Source organism: Apteryx mantelli, chromosome 5 (assembly GCF_036417845.1).
Source record: "Apteryx mantelli isolate bAptMan1 chromosome 5, bAptMan1.hap1, whole genome shotgun sequence".
In the NCBI taxonomy this organism is placed as follows: Eukaryota; Metazoa; Chordata; class Aves; order Apterygiformes; family Apterygidae; genus Apteryx; species Apteryx mantelli.
The window spans coordinates 58,164,093-58,180,630 of NC_089982.1; the positions used below are offsets into that span (position 1 = coordinate 58,164,093).

Here is a 16,538-nt window from a genome sequence, read left to right on the forward strand (position 1 = left end):
CCACTTAAGTTGTAGTGCTTTGTGCATTATCTACAGCTAAGAGGAAGCTGGGCAGACAGAAGATCATACTTGTGATTGTTTGTAGTATCACTTCTCTTGATAACCCAGTGGAAGTAAGATTCATTTACCAAAAACCATCACATCAGTGACCCCTTCCCAGCAGTTTGTGATAACTCCCTAAAGATGCAGAGACAACCACAAACTTTTTCAGCTCTAGCCTACAAAACAAGAATACTACCACAGCTAAGTGCAGACTAGCTGTACCAGTAGAAGTGACCTAGTTTTATATGGTGTCTCTCAATCATACTACTGTGATGAAGAGCAGGTGAAGGAAGCTTCCTAAATGAAATATCAATGTGCACAGTAAGTGAATATTATTAGATGTTTTGTTCAAGAATGATGTTCTACTTCATACTGTAGAAGTCAGTTGAATGTTCAAGGGGTTGAATTTCAAGTATGTGATTAGTTCAAGGGGAGAAGGAATAAAAGATGTCCTTTCCCATCTGAGACACTACAAGGTCTTGAGTCAACTGCTGCCAAGACCATCACTAATTTGATAAACATTATTAGTGGGTTCTTCCTTATGGAAGTTATAACATACACCCTCTGACTTGGGCATAAACCCACCTGATCATTTGGGAGTGCTTTGCAATACTTTTATTTACATGTTTACTAGCTACACCTAAGTCCCTTCAAACAACAACAAAAAACATCTGCTCCATTTGCAGTTTTGTAGAAGAGCCCTAAACAAAAATATCCCACTCAGATAATATATTTGAAACTGAACGTGCTATCGCAGGAGAGGCGTTTGCCTTTGCATCTCCCACAGAGATCTTGGCGATGGGGCCTCTTGGGATCCACGTGGCGCATCTTCACAGGGCAGGTGCACCTCGTCTGCTTGCAGCTCTGGGGGAGAAGGGCAGGGCGATAGCGGGGTGGGGGGGCCGCCGGCGGGGCGCGGGGCGGCGGGGGCGGCCCTTACCTGGCAGGTGATGTCCTCGACGCGGTAGGGGTTGTAGGACTTCTGGCACGTCCGGCAGAACTGCCGGAAATAGACCTGCGGGGAGCGCCACGGTGAGCGCCGCGCCGGGCCGCGCCGTCGGGCCGCGCCGCGCCGCGCCGGGGGGGCCTACCTTGTTGGTGCCCTGCACGCACCACACGTACGCGCTCTCCCAGCGGATGTTGCAGTCCTTGCAGTGGTAGTAGCCGTACTTCTGCTCCAGGAACTGCCGGGACAACCGTCACTCGGCGCGGGAAGGGGGGGGCGGGCGGCCCGCCGCGCTCCCCCGCCGCCCCTCACCTGGAAGCGCAGGCGGGTCTTGCCCTGCGCCGGCTCCCGCTTCGGGGCGGCGGCGGCCGCCGGCTCTGCCCGCGCCGCGCCGTCCCCCGCCGCCGCCTCCTCCCGGCCCCCCTCGGGCGTGGGCGCCGCCGCCGCGGGCCCCGGCGCGGCGGGGGGCGCGGGCGGGCGCTGCCCCAGCGGCTCCGCGCCGCCCTCCGCGGGGGGCTGCTCCCAGCTCGCCCGGACGGCGGCCGCCTCCGCCTCCCGCTGCTCCTTCAGCGCGGCCGCCGCCTCCTCGACGGCCGCCGCCTCCTCCCCGACGGCTGCGGCCGGCTCGTCCTGCGGCCGCCGCTCGGGCTCGGCGTCCGGCTCCTCCAGAAAGGTGGTGAGTCTGCGGGAGGCCATGGGCGAATAGACGGCGATGGTGCGGGGGAAGCGCACGGCGCGGGTGCTGGTGGTGGCGGGGCTGCCCTGCTCCGGCTCCGGCTCCTGGGGCCGCGGCGCGGCGGGGCCGGGCCCGGGGCGCCGCCGCAGCAGCGTGCGGGGCCCGAGGGAGCACTGCACCGAGGCGTCCTGGCGCGGGTTGACCTGGACGCCCACCTCCTTGGTGTTGGCCTTGCGGAGCCGCGGCGTCAGGTTGGGGTTGACCTGCGAGAGGATCGCCTTCAGCTGCGCCCGCTGGTAGTTGTCGAAGTACTCGGCCGCCGCCGCCGCGTCCCCGTAGCCCGGGAAGTAGCCGCCCCGCGGCCGCCAGCCGCCCGCCGCGCCGCCCTTGCCCTTGGGCGGCGGGTAGCGGTAGGAGTAGGGGTGGTAGGCGGCGTACAGGTAGCTCTCCATCGCCTCCTCCGCCATGGCGCCGGCCCCGGGGCAGCCCCGGGGGGGCGGTGTTAAATACCCCCGGGGAGGGGAGGGGAGGGGCGGGCCTCCCCCCACCCCGCCCGGACGGCGCCCTCCCCCGGCCCGGCCCGGCCCGACCCGCCGCCTCCACGCCGCGGCAGGGCGCCCCGTGTCCCCCGCGCCCCAACGGCGCCCGCGGGGGGAGCTCAGCTCCCCTGATGAACTACACGGGCCCTCGCGCGGCCTTTAATCTTTAATTGCGCCTGGCGGGGGGTTAATCAGCGGGGATACAGGTGTGATGCAGCGTCGCCACGCGTTCCTGGGAGAGCAGTAAGCAGGGTGTTTGCGGGGGGGGGGGCACGGGCAAACACGAGTGCACGGCAGTCTGCGCGGTCCGCGCCGCCGCTGCGCCACGTTGGCTTCGCCTCTGCGAGATGCTGGTCTCCTTCTTGGTACCATCCCTGCCTCGCTTAGACTGACGGGAGCCTTCTCTCATGAACATGTACAGTCAGTGGTTTGTGTCACAACGATTCTTTTTCCTTTTTTCTTTTTTGTGCACACACATTGCGGAGGAAATGCAACTGGCACGGTAGCAAACACACATCGCCTTATACAATGGGAGCAGCTGGAAAACGGATGGTGGCTGGGCAGCACCACGGCCTGCTTGCGAGCCCTGGGCCCATGCACAAGCCGAGCTGACATCAAGCGCCCCGAGTGCTGCCTCATGATCTTGCCTAAAGCGTGGTCTGCACCGGCTCCATCTGAACAGAGCTGTGCTCCTCTGTGGTCACTGTGCCGTACGAGGTATCGGCCACCTCCTCCTCTTTCAGTTTCTTGTAGGAAATATCCGTGTCGTCCTCCTCACCGAGAGTGTCTTGTTTGTAGCTCTCTCTCCCATACATCTTGTATGCCAGCACAAAGAGTCCTGCTTCTGCCGACTGAAAAAGTGCATAAAGCAAGGGGAACATGTACATGCTGCCGATGAGCTGCGGCGGGAAGGTGAGTTTCAGGATGGCAGTGCACAGCTGGACGTTTTGACACCCCGTTTCCAGGGACACTGTCCTCCTGCAGTGCGGCGGCAGTGCAAAGACCGTGGCTAAGCCGTAGCCCAAGGCATACCCCGCCAGAGGCATCAGCACCGCTATGGCGTAGACTGACGCAGGAATATGTGCCATCAGGTCTGGCCCCAGCATGGTCCCAGTCAGGATGAACAGGATCACCAGAGTCACCAGGAGGGACCACAGGGAAACCTAGCAATGGACAGAGAGAGGCACGAGCAACACGGGGGTTATTAGTTTAAAAGCAAATCAACCATAGCAAGCAGAGGCTTGACAGCGAGTTTAAATTGCAAAACCTGGCTGTGCTGCCCTTCCGGGTTTGCTTGTGGCCCGGGACCGCGGTGGCGTTTGATCATACCCCAGGAAAGCAAGGGGCTGAAACCGCCCCTCGACATTTCGGTTGGGGTGACTTGCTGGGAAACTAAGAGCACCGGGGCTTGTGCCTCGCTTTTTGTTTTGTAATGAAGCTAATCCGTTTGCATGTTTTACGGTAGTGCCACCTTGCCTGAGGGCTGGTTTCGCTAGCTCTCGGTTTGAGCGTGAAGCGGGGAAGCCGGGGAAGGCTCGTCCCCGGGCCGGGGCGCCCCTCGGCGCTCCCCCGGCTCGCCGGGCGCTGGGGCGGTACCTCGGCGTCTGCCTCGTTTTAAGTCTGCATTTCTCGGGCTTGTTTCAGGGATGTAAGTCCTTGTATTGTCCCAAAGTAACAGAACCTAGAGAGGCTGCTGCGCGCCCGCACCGTGGCCCCCCGCCCGGGTCGCCCCCCTACCGCCAGCTGCCCCGCCGCCCTGCGAGGGGACCGCCCGCCCCCGGCGGCACGGCCCGGCTCGGCTCGGCCCGGCCCGGCTCGGCTCGGCTCGGCACGGCACGGCCCGGCCCGGCCCGGCACGGCACGGCTGCATGTGCTCGGACACCGTGCCAAAGCGCAGTGCACATGGGGTCACGGCAGGCTGTCCCCGCGTCCCACGAGTAGTTTATCGCAGACGGGCAAAAACTCGCAGATATTCGTTAACATCTGCGTTTTTTAAAACCTAAACGAACAGGGCAGAAAGCGACGAGTAATCTCCCGCCGTTTGCCGTCCGTCGGGGCCGGGGCGCTGGGGCGCTCGGCTCTGCCCCGGCATGTGCGGCGCCCGCAGCGGCTCGCCGAGGCGCTGTCGCCGGCCGGTGCCCAGGTCGCCCGCCTGCGGCCGCCCCGTCGGACGGCGCCGCCGCGCCTACCTTAACCAGGAGGTCGGCGACGTGGGGGTGCTTGTAGCGGATGAGCACCCCCAGCCCGATGGGCAGGAGGGTGCTGCCCAGCGTCAGGCTCACCGCTCCCAGGGGCAGCAGCTGCACCAGGGTCGTGTTGATCCAGTGGCGACTGTAGACCCAGAGGCACAGGGGCATCAGGAAGAGGGCCAGCAAGGTGGAGGAGGCGGTCATGATAATGCTGCGGGGGAAGGAAGGAAGGAGGCGCCGGATCACCGCGGGAACGGCCCGATCCCGGGCGGGGAACGGGAGCCGGCATCTGCCCGGCGCCGGCCCGTTTGGCTGGAGAGCGCAAAGCCATGGCAGAGACTTGCGCCCGTGCGGGGCGCTTGTCGCTGCCAGAGCAACCCCCCGCCCCGGGCAGGTGCAGGAGGGACGTTAGGGAAGGGGGTCTGTCGGGGACAGCATGCGTGCGTCGGGGTCCGTGTGAAACCAGCCTGCTCGGGGCCGGGAGGGAAAGCGGCGGTGAGGGTTTCCAGGCTGGACGTGCCTCGCCAGCGCGCTGCGAAGGTGTCGGACCAACCCTGCCCCGCTGCCCCGAGCCCCGCCGGGGGAAACCGCGGCGGCCCCGGCCCCCGGCCCGGCCGCGGGGCGCGCAGGCTGCGCGGCGCCTACCTGAGATTCATGTCCCCGTCGACGAGCAGCGACATGAGGTTGGAGAGGTTGCCGCCGGGGCAGGAACCGCACAGCAGCACGGCCACGGCCGCCACCTCGTCGAGGGCGAAGAGGAGCGCCAGGAGGAAGGCCAGCAGCGGCATGGCGATGAACTGCCCCAGCAGCGCCAGCAGCACCCCCACGGGCCGCCGCAGCTGCTGGCCGAGCTGTCCCAGCTCCACAGCGCAGCCCAGCCCCAGCATGGTCACGCACAGCGCCAGCCCCACCAGCACGCTCAGGCCCCGGCTCAGGGAGCTCTCCCCGAGGCGGCCGCCGTCGGGGCCGCCGCCGCCGGCCGGCGGCTCCCCGGAGCTGGCCATGGGCGCCCTCAGGGGCTGCGCATCGCCCCCAGGGGCTGCGCGCCGAGCCGCGGAGGCGGGAGCGGGCGGCGAGGGGGCGGTCAGTGCGCGGCGGCCCGCGGACCCCGCATCCCGGCGCGGCGCGGCGCGGTGCGATGCGCCGCCGCCTGTGGCTGCGTGCTGGCGGCTGCGCGCGTCCCCGGCGCCCCGCGGGGGCCGCGCCGGCGCGCAGCCCGCCCGGCGGGGGCGGTGTCTCGGGCGGGGGCGCGGGGGGGCCGCGCGCGTGGGGCCGCCGCTGCTCCGCTCCCGGCGCGCCGGGGCCGCCGGCTCCCGCGGCCGCGGAAGGGGCGAGGGGGGCGGCGGCGCCTTTCCTGGGGCCGCGGAGCCGCGCGTCGCCCGCGGGTCCTAGAGGCGGGTCAGGAGCGCGAGTGCCCCTTGCTGGGGCGGCCGGTGGAGGAGGAGGAGGAGACGGGCTCGCAGGCTGGCAGCTGCTGAGCTGGGGTGAGAAACGTTCCCCGGCGCCCGAAATCACTTCTGAGAGCGATTGCAGTTCAGTCAGGCATAAACTTGTGCTTAAAACGGCCGCTGTTCCCGTATCACGTAATATTTTTTCATTTGGTAAGCGTGTGTTGCCTTGTTGCTCCAACAGCAAAAGGCCGCATGGAAATCTTGGTGGCCTCGTGAGGGCAGGACCTCCTGGGCCAGAGCGGACAGGACCTCCTGGGCTGGAGTGGACTGGACCTCCTGAGCCGGAGCAGATGGGACCTCCTGGGCCGGAGCAGATGGGACCCCAGGGAGTCGTGTGACACCCGTGACTCCCACTTTGTGCGCTCGGCATTTCTGCTGACCAGCTGTGCCTCGGGAGGCACAACCACATCTCCTTCCTTCACCCCAAGGGCTTGCGCCGTGGCTGTCGGGCAGGACGAGCTGTCCCCACACTCAGCCGGCCGCAGGGGCTGCCCCTCGGCTCCGGAACCAAGGCTGCAGCTCTGCCCTGAGGGAGCACCATGGTCACAGCTCGGAAGGGCCTCCAGAGGCCTCCCTGGCTGACGGCTCAGCTCACCGCCAGCACCCTCTGGTAGCAAGTTTTTCAGTAATTTCTTAGCGTGAAATTTTAGGCTTTTCCCGTATTCCAGTAGAAATTGTTAGTGACTCAACAGAAAAAAAATGAATGCCTATTTGCTATAATTATTACTCAGAAGCCAGGTGAGCACAGGGAATACAAGTAGTATTCAGTGACAAAATCATGGGTATTGTAACTTTGCCAAAATGATACTGTGTTTAGCTTTGTTCTGTCTGTTTTTGTTTCCTTGTCATTAGCTTAAGGAGAGCACAGGGAGGATGAGTCATCCGAGTTAAGCAACCAAATAGGATCCAGACTGCTTTAGTTCATTCATGTTGTCAGGCTGTGTGCGCTCCCAGACGTGGTGGCGGTGCAGTGCAATGTTTGGTTGGCTTTCTGAGTTGAAACAATTCTTTGGACTTGCACAATTTTCAGATCTGCATGTACAGAAAAATATTTACAGTATATTTGTTATGCTTCTTAAAGTATTACCGCTACTGTGTGTTATCTCACTCTTCATGTAGCCAAAATTTTGCTTCAAAACATGTAGTTCCTTTGCTTATCATGCAGGCCGTTTTGCCAGTAATGATGGTACAGCTTTCCTGCTGCTGGCACTGATGAGGTACCTCAGCCTGCAAAGCCAAAGCCGCCAGTGGTGCAGAGCACACAAGCAGGCTGCTTATCGCGCAGGTGTGCGGGGGGCAAGGAGAGCACCGCCCTTATCCCTCCGTGTCACTCCCCAAACTGCCCCTTGCAACAGGCCTGTTCGCAGCAAGATATTTTTATGTCATAACGTGTGACATATGTCATACAGTCAGAGGAGGAATTCAGCAAATTTAGTTGCAGTGAAACTATTAATTACCAATGAAATGCATGTGCCCTGTTTCAGAGCCCAAACCAGGCCCTGTTATCATAAACTTCAGTTTCAAGGGACATTTAACTATGCCATTTCTAATAGGAAAATAAAGTGAATGCATTGTAGCAAATCCAGACCTCATAAGATTTTTCTTTAAATTTATCAGCTACTGGAAGAACTGAAATTCAAGATTAACTCTGGGTTTAAACAAGGGCAGTATCACTGACTTCAGGGAAATGGCACCAGTTTACTTCAGATTCACATATTATTTCAGATGATGCCTATTCTAACTCTGGCTGCTGTGCTTCACTAGCTGTCTATCCAGTAAGCACTCTCACCCACGTGGGCAACGAGCATATTTTCACATCTGGAGTGCACAGTAAAAGAAGGTTGTATCTGCCGCTGAGCATGGTTATTGTCTGTTTAAATTGCTTCAGGCTTTCGCGATACGTCATCATTACAGTACAATCTGGAGTTCAGTCCAGAGTGATGCTAAGTAGTTTTGCAACATCTGGCTGAAAGGCAGTGGGCTCACACAGAGTGTTCACTACAGTAAATCTGAATCAATGGTTTATCACTTCTCTGCTTTCTTTTGTGGAGAGAAAGAGCAAACATACCGGCTACCTCCTGTTACAGGAAGTAACAAACTGACTATTGGAGTATAAAAAAACTTTGCAAATAAAACTTTGGGCACATATCATTCTTAAATTATACCTCAAAAATGAAAAAAATCTCCATCCTTTATTAGAATTGTGTGATAGAAGATAAAAAATAGTGAGGGCAAGAGTAGGGAAGGAAAGCAGTCCTTGAAATACAGGCTTCTGGTAGGTTGTAGCTTTTGAGAATAGTATTGCTTACATTATTCTGCAAAGGGGTTTGATTTCCATAAAAGAACATATGTGCCATAAACCAATTGGGAATAGCAGAAATCCTTTGAGCACTAGGAATTTTGATTGCTTGTTCATTACAAGAATTTTTATGCCTTCCCTTTGCTTAACCGGAAGCAAAGGTAAAAAAGGAAGGGTAGGTTTCTAATGATTTCTGACAGTACTGTGCATACACCAGTGTGTTGCACAGAGATGTTGTTTGAACTGCTTGCCAGCTTGCGAGTCACAGAAACGTTACGAATGAGACAGGCACGAGGATGCTCAGCAAAACCGAGGTGGTGGCATCTCCTGGTGCGTGTCCTAGCTTTACAGCCCACTGCTTTGGTGTTTGTAGTTTCCTGGTGACCTAGGCAGCTTGGTGGCATTTTGTAAATATTAGCCTTGGACTTAAAAGCCTAAATCCTGACCACGTGTCTCTTTGGGTGCCTGTGTGCTACGTGCAGCTCTTACCCTCAGTCACGATGGTTGTAAGCACTACGTGAAAAGCAGACAAAAGGAGTGGAATGAGAAACCAAAGGGCATCCACCCTCTCTCTTCCCTCTCTTCCCATTTCAAGTTGATATCCAGGATATATTAAATAGTGGAGATGGAGGAGAAAATAGTGCTGTTGCTGTCCTATGTTCCCCTTGCCTCCCACTCCAGTTTGTCTCACATTTTATTACAATATTTCTGTGGGAAATGGTGAAGCTCAGCTGCTGTAGGATGTCGTCATCGGCCCATAAGTCATTCTTTGCCTCTGTGTATGTCAGCATGGGCTGATTTGTAGAGTTGTGCCAGGGGGTTGCAGAGGAAGAGAAGCCCCTGAAGGATAGTCCTGGAGGATGGCGAGCTTTTGGTCAGCTCCTTTAAATGGTGATGCTATAGAAAAGGCAGGGACCAAATACTGTTGTGAAAATGAAGTTCAGATGAGACCTAGCAGTAGTAGTTTCTGATTTCTTCGGGACATATAACCCCCTGTTTCTACTGTAACTGCTATGCAGTTAGGTTATAGATAGAAATAAAATAAATAAAATTTAAGACTCAATAGAATGGTAATCACTCCTCCTCTCCCAAAAAAAAGTCTTTGTGGTAGTTGTCTTAGATTAAAATGTTCCTTAAGGGGTATCACATCATCCCACATGGTTCCTGCCAGTCTGTCTTCCCTATGTCATGTTGTTTTACCCAGCTCCTATACTTTGCAGGGCTGCAGACGGGTCTCTGCCACACGAAGAGGAGGTGGCCCACGTGGCGCTGGGTTTCAGACATGGCCGGTTGCGGTGGGGGGGGGGGGGGGTTCCTGACGGAGCACTCCGCTGTCCCCTGGGAAGCGCTGCTGCGGCAGTGGGATGCGTCCCCAGGGCGCCGCTTTCCCATGCTGCTTTCCAGAGCCCCGTTCCCAGCGCCAGGTCTGCCCAGAGCTGGTGTCGGGGTCTGAGGGTGCTGAGATGCTGCTGGGGAGGGGAGACTTGGGGGAAAAACCTGCAGCCTCTGGGTTACTTTTGGTACAGTCCATGTGATGCGTATGCCCCTTACTCATTACTTAAATCCTGAGCACCTCTGAGTATGAGGCTATTTTTCTGGTTTGGTAGAATTAGGAGATGAAGCGTAAGGCAGAGAGACTGGTGATTTTGGCTGTTCCTCCGTCTTTGTGCTGCTAAGGATGTGTTAGCTGGTGCTTTGATGAAGGAGGTGCCTCTTTGGTTCCCAGCTCCCACCCTCACTCGAGAAGGGCGGCAGAAAAGCTGAGTTTGCAGTTTTTATGACCACCTACCCCACCTTCACTGAGCCAAGTGAGTGTAAGATCTTAGCAGAATTTGGTCTTTTTTGACTTTTGTGTTGTTTGGGAGCTAGTTTAAGAAACAGTCAAGAAAAATGTATTCTTGAAATAAGATGAAGAGCTGAGATTTGTGCCAGTAAGTTATTCCTAAGCAACCTTCCTACCCAGAGACATACAGAAAATGCCTTGGTCTGGAGTGCAGACTGACTGACATCACTCCTGCCCCAGACCATTTCTGTTTCACTCAAAGGCAGAGTGGGAGGGAAGGAGAGGCTCGTACCACTTGGGTGGCAAGTACCCCAGAGCCGTGGGTTTCCCGTTGGGTCATTACTAGCCTCTCTGCAACGGTCTGTCATGCAGACCGGCTGCAACAGGCCTGCTTTCTTCCCGGCCTCCCAAGTTCCTTTGCTGCTCTTCAACACGACACCCGGCATCTCTGTCCCCATCACAACCCTCTCACACCTCGCCCTGAGCTTACTTAAACTCTGTCCTCAGTGCAACGCTGCAGCTCAGTCCTGCTACCTGTCTCTGTAAATCCCCCAAATAAATCAGCTGCTCTTATCCTGCAGTCAGTGTCCCCAGCCAGGCCCAGCAGCAGGGTTTGACCTTCTTCCATGCTCCTCCTTTTCTCTCCTCTACCACCAGTCTTCTCCGTCTCCTCTTTCCTGGTACCTTTTTGATTTCTCCATCCATGGGAGTGCAGTCCCCTTCTTCCTCGGTTTCTGCTTTCAAATGACGCCTGTTTCCATGCAGCTATACTCTCTCCTCTGCATTTATTCCTCCCTTGAGAGAGTGCTCTGAAATTCACAGCCTCTCACGTTTTGTTGCATTGAAGAGGTGTGGGAGGGAAGAATTCCTGGCACGACCTGAACGTAACAGCTCCAGCTTCATTGCTCAGCTGCACTGCCTCCTTTTTGGGTACTCATTACCTGCTCGGTCTCTTTGGAGTGGTTAGGGAGAGGGTTCTTTCAGCAAAGCAGCACCCTTCGAGTGTTTCCGTGGTAGCAACAGCGGGCATAAATTATTATAATAAAACCCTACTCTTATACTTGGTGTTCCCCATGTTTATTTAAAAAATGTCTTAAGACCATTAATCAACAAATAAGTACAACACTATTCAGGTCACAATGTTCCAGTAATTCATAATTAGACCTAAGTGTTTAAAGCTGCCTGATCTTCCTTTTAACAACGAGATGAAGAGATCTCTTGCCAGCCAGCACATTATAACAAAGGCTCTGGTCCATGAGCGGAGGGGAAGCCAGGGGTTCATTGAAGAATAATCTTACAATGTGGTTGCAGAAGGTCATTTGTGGAGGCCGTTGTATCCCTAACATTGTAAAATAGGTGCTAGTAGTACGCACTCAGAGCCTGCCTTAGCATTTTTTCTTTAAGCGATGAAATACCTTTGTGTGAGATATCTTTACCTGAATTCGAATAGGAGATAATACTGCCTCAGACGCTATTCCCTTTTGATGTCATTCGATCTTTTTTTAGAGTTGGAGTGTTATAAGGATCATGATGAAAAGTCTTAATAAAATAAATGACCTGATGAGTAATGCATCTCTCAGTCCAGAAGAGCCAAAATTAGCATTCTGGCCAGCCAGGCAGGGACAGGAGGTAAGATGAGGCTACCTCCAAAGGCACTGGATTCAGTTTTAAAAGTCAAATGGCCTCTTACTCTGCACACGCAGATCTGGTTTCATAGGGGCTGTCACGGAGAGATGAGGATGAGTGCGGAGGAGACAGCCGTCTTACCAGCACTCTGACCCCTGGCTGCTTTGGGGAGCTTAGTCCATCCTGGGGATGACGTGAAAGGCGTCCACCCTTCCTTGCTTCTCCGTCCAAAACCCTGGCTGAGGTCAATGAGCTGAGGTCGATGAGCTGTTCAGGTGCACAGAAATGAGCTATTGGCCTACTTCTTTTTGTGGCATTACTTTTTGTCACCCATGGACACGGGGAGGCTCTACCTGTCCACATCTGTCCACACAAGTCCACCTGTCCACACAAGTGCAGCAGTGGAGATGGCGTTTAAACACAAATGAATTGTAGCCTAGAGAAAGGCACATCTTTGACGTTGCAGCCTTTCTCTGCCTCCGTCCCGGTGGCATAAACGGCGATTCGGCCCCCGCCGGAGCGGGGGGAAGGTGCGGGAGGTGCTCCTCGCTGGAAGAGAAGAGCTGCCTTTTCATGGCTGCAGCCGCTTGACAGCGGTGCAGGAGAGTGAGGTGACTGCAGCACACTAATAACAGGACATACAAAAACTGATAAACGGTGCTTTAGGACGTGTCTGCAGTTATAGGCCCAGATCCAACTGAGTTTATAGGCGTCCACTTCCCATCGAGGCTCCCAGCCACCTCTTAATTTCCTGTGTAAGAACCTAATCAGGCTTAGAGACATAAATCAAGTGAGGTAAAATGGGGGTAGATAACACAAATGTAGTTACGTGTCTACAAAAATCTATATTTTTATTTTTGCAAAAAAATGCCAGATCAGAGTAAATAACACACAGACTGTGTTGTCCCACAGAATAGTTTATATGTCAAAAAACACAGAAATAAATTTTCTACAGCAGCATTTGCTTTATGTTGCAATAATTTAATTGAAGAAAGACACTCCAAAGACAAATTACATCCCTCTCCAGCCAAAGCTTTCTTCATATTAAAAGAGATGTTAACGATGAGTCCCCATGGGAAAGATAACAGTTAATAACGTCGATATTCCATCTCAGGTTACACAAAAAAAATCTTTGTACTCAGTTGCCATTATTTGTATTGCTGCATCTAAGGTTCATGGATGTGGACTAAGACTCTTTGCTAGAAGCTGTGAAAGCATAGAATAAAAATGCTTCTTGTCCTGCTGCCAATCTTTAAAACAATAATAAAAATGGATATATGTTACGCTCATAACAGATAAGCAAGCCTAAAACAAACTTTGAAATCGGTGCACTGGTACCTAAATGAAATCTCTTGTTAAGAAAGCTATCTACAAAGTAATCTCAGACAAATGGCGGGAAATAAATCTCAAGCATAATAATAATCTCTTAATACTTGTCTTGCATAATGTTATATATTAATCTCATGAAAATAATCTTGATACACTGTGTGTATGTGCACATCTAAAACTGTGAAATAGTAGAACATTTTTGAATAACCTAAAAGAATCCTCTTGATTTTGAATCTATGATATTAATATAGAACTTTCACATTGCTGTAGTTAGGGAAAATGTACTCTGGATTTTGTATACTTGTTGATTTGCCAGGAAGATGACAGCTTTAATGTCCTAATCAACAAAATATTTTCTTTTCTTTTTGGGGTGCGTAAGCAGAATGCCGTGTACAAAGTAAGGAGTGATATTTTTTCCTGCTTGTGGTGTCTACTGTACCGTTAGTTGAAAATAGTGTCTTTTTTTCTGGGGTCTCATCTTTAAAAATAATTATTTTGATAAATTAAAGTATTTAAAATGCTATAAAATTGTTTGAATGTTTAAAATGCCACAAAATTGTTTGAATTTGGAAAATTTGCTTTAGCGTGAAAGGTTGCCAATGTGTTTAATGTGTCCAAGGTAAGGTTACTGGAAGACTTGGCTGTAGCCTCTAATTACCTGTATGTGCAAAAGACTGCTAGTAAGGGGAAAGAGTCTTTTCAATGCTAATGGAGAAAGGCACAAGTAAATACAAACTTTAGAAATGGAAACTAGTTCCATTTCTACTTCAGAGGAGGACTAAGGGGTATGATGTGCATGTGAGGGGTGCTTGGATGGCCTGTCAAGGTGTAGACTGATTTGCTGTCACTTCTTGTCTTCCAGATCCAAGTTATTGATGTTGTTCTACCCAGTCTGCTCTAACTGCCTTGGTGGCTCTGACCTGGGAATAGGGATAGTTGCCTGAAACGCATAGAGCCTGTGCTAACCAAGAGGTCAGGCAGGGAGATCACCGTGGACCCCATGGGTCCAAACGCCGCGCCGTGGCCCGCGGGGAGGTGCCGACAGCGAGGACCCAGGGCTGCCGCGGCGGTGGAGGCGCCTGCCGCACGGCTGCCCTCAGCGTGGGGACGCCTCGGGCGCAGCTGCGCTGGCCCCTGTGGTTTCCAGCCTCCGCACGCGGACAGGGGCATCGACATGGTCCTTTGTCAGCTGCTGTGCAGACAAACGGATATGCTTGGTTGGCAGCCAAAATTAAACAAAAAAGTCATTCTTAGGTCAGGCTGGATTAAAAAAAATCAGTTTTATGGTAAAATCAAAGCTATCAAAATAGTTGGATCTACTAAAATGTTACATTAATCTTCATGCTTCTTTACTCTTTCTAAACTATGCCAATTTTTAAATGAAATGTAATTCCAATTTTTTTTACATTTTGACTTCTAAATTTTATTTTTTTTCAGTCAAAGTGTTAATTAAATCTATCACAAATTTGTGAATAGTTTAATTGGTCCAAAGCCATATTTTTCAGGACATAAAATATTCCTAAACATTTCTCCTGTCTCTGCCTGCAACATCTGCTAAAAACGTCTGACCTAGAAGGTACGTTCAGCTGCTTCAGGGTATAAGCAATCAGAGACCAGAAAATAAATGGAAGTAGCTTTGGAAAATAACCTGACAAGTACACAGAGATACAAAGGGTTTAAACTACTGTAAGAGAGCTTTAGATCACATATTGATGGGGCAAGTAAAAATAATGGTACTGAAGCCTGGGGAGAGATTGCCTGGGGAGGCTGGGGAGGTCTCAGGAAAGGTTGAGCAAACATCGCTGAGGGAGATGTCACTGCTGATGCTGCTGTGGGGACCGTGGTGGCACCAGGTGACCCCTCCAGGCTCCTTCCGGCCTTGTGTTCCCTGCTTCTCCGATGCCTCGTGGGAACGCTGTTTGGTCTGGTCTATGAGGACAACCAACAGCAGCCCCAAGTTTAAAAAGCTGTCTTGATAAAACTCTCTGTCTTCTTCTGGCATGACTGTGTGTACACTAGTAGCTCCTGACAGCACGTCAGGGATCAGACCTCTGACTAAGCTCGAAATGTCAGAAGAGGTTCACAGTGACGAGCTGAAGGCTGCGACCTGAACTTCTTGTGAATTTTATTATGCTGGCATTTTGCATACTGCCTCCAGATATGTACTTAGGACAGAACTGTTTGAAGACTGGATATTCAGAGGAAGGAATTAGAAAGCCCCTAGCCCTTTATTTCATAATGAAAGAATTCAAGGAAAAAAAGGATCAGAATAACATGTATAGTTCTGCTACCGTTACAGCTTGTTACCTTTGTTCAGTCCATGATAATATTAAAAAACCAAAACATTAGAAATATTATTATTGTTGAATTTATTTAAATGTATTACATTTATTACATATACATTTATTTTATGTATTATTTTTAAATAAAATAGAAGTCCTGTCACCACAGAACTGCCTGGCAAGTGCTTGGTTTTCCATTTTGCTTTTTCCAGAGCAGTGGGGAAGAGCTGGACTGCTGTAGGACGCAGGTCCCTGCCCCGCGGCCAGCCTCCAAACCCCTTGTGCCCAGTAGCCTTGCTGGGAGCCTAATCCTTGCGCTCCAAGAACACCAGCGTGGAGTGGCACCTGCCAGCGAGGGATGTTGGGGAGACGATCTCTTTGCATGGTAGCAGTAGCAGCATTGCGTCGGTCAGGCAGCAGAAGCCTAGGTGCAAAGGGAATTGCAGCTGTGGTTCAGTCACGGGAGGTTCTGAGAAATGTCAGTGGAATTTGCATTTTGGATTTTAGTGCTCAGCATGTCAGGTGTTGTCCAACTACTCTTACCATTCATTATGCCCTTAAAAATTGAGCTCTTAGTTCCTTATTTCTAAAAATCTAGCCCTTCATTCTTGGATACTATCTTTCATTTCCTAGGAAAGGTTCAGTTTTAATCCCACTGAAATCACTGGCAAATATCTCTTGAATTTGAAAAGAAAAAGACAGGGATCCTTAAATATGAGTGCATGCATGCTGCAGGGACGGAGAGCAGCAAGACCTGTGAGAGAGCCTCTCCACTTGAAGGGACAAAAGTGCTTTGACACCCTTGCTGTGTTGCACACTCAGAATTTAAAGCCCTTGCAACAAAATCCCTATGATAGTTTGTTTCTGATGCTTGCTGTAAGAGAACAGCAAGTCTTTCTCGCTGTGCATGTTTGATGTGAGTAAAATTCATAAGCGTTTACAGAGATGTAAAGTGGTTGCTCATGGTTTAAGGCCATGCCCTACTGAGGGTTTCAGCAATACTGCTCAGATAGTTCTTGTGCAAGAAACTACAACTGAAAATTGACTCTGTGGATGTTTATTAGTTGTAGAAACACAGTTCCCAGCAGAGACTTTTTCTGATGAAGCGATCACAATGTATGTGCTTAAAAGAATTATTTTTGTAGCCTTTGGAGTAAGGTACCAGCTAGCGCTTGGGACATTTGGCTCCAGTGTGTGTGGTTTTCCACTGTGACTGTGAACAAATGGATTAATCTCTATGTATTGCTTCTGTGGCTGCAAATGAGGATGATCATGTTACAATGCTGTATCATTGCATTTGAGAATAAGGTCTTTGGGAATAGGGAAGGACGGGGACCCTCACTCAGTTGTTTTTGTCTAGCACCTAGCAGTTTGGG

The 16,538-nt window shown here is 52.4% G+C and overlaps 2 protein-coding genes and 1 long non-coding RNA gene across 5 annotated transcripts in view; 1 reads left to right on the plus strand and 2 right to left on the minus strand.

Annotated features, from left to right (window-relative positions):
• Positions 1–678: 678 nt before the first annotated feature.
• ZAR1 (zygote arrest 1) lies at positions 679–2,166 on the minus strand. Its single transcript, XM_067298086.1, has 4 exons — positions 1,301–2,166; positions 1,134–1,226; positions 983–1,057; positions 679–906 (listed from the first exon to the last, which is right to left on the minus strand). Exons 1-4 carry the CDS (start codon positions 2,129–2,131, stop codon positions 763–765), a joined length of 1,143 nt encoding a protein of 380 aa, XP_067154187.1. The 5' UTR covers positions 2,132–2,166; the 3' UTR covers positions 679–762.
• Positions 1,053–16,538, plus strand: part of LOC136992267 (uncharacterized) — a 33,294-nt gene continuing 17,808 nt past the window's right edge. The window contains exon 1 of one of the 3 annotated variants that reach the window (XR_010884436.1): positions 1,053–1,074. This is a non-coding gene — a long non-coding RNA (uncharacterized lncRNA). Of the gene's footprint in view, positions 1,075–1,581; positions 1,665–5,688; positions 5,877–16,538 lie in introns of those variants that run through there. The other 2 variants (XR_010884433.1, XR_010884434.1) reach the window with 2 other exon arrangements.
• On the minus strand, positions 2,352–5,543 carry SLC10A4 (solute carrier family 10 member 4). The gene is made up of 3 exons (XM_067297156.1): positions 5,038–5,543; positions 4,393–4,603; positions 2,352–3,366 (listed from the first exon to the last, which is right to left on the minus strand). Exons 1-3 carry the CDS (start codon positions 5,394–5,396, stop codon positions 2,851–2,853), a joined length of 1,086 nt encoding a protein of 361 aa, XP_067153257.1. The 5' UTR covers positions 5,397–5,543; the 3' UTR covers positions 2,352–2,850.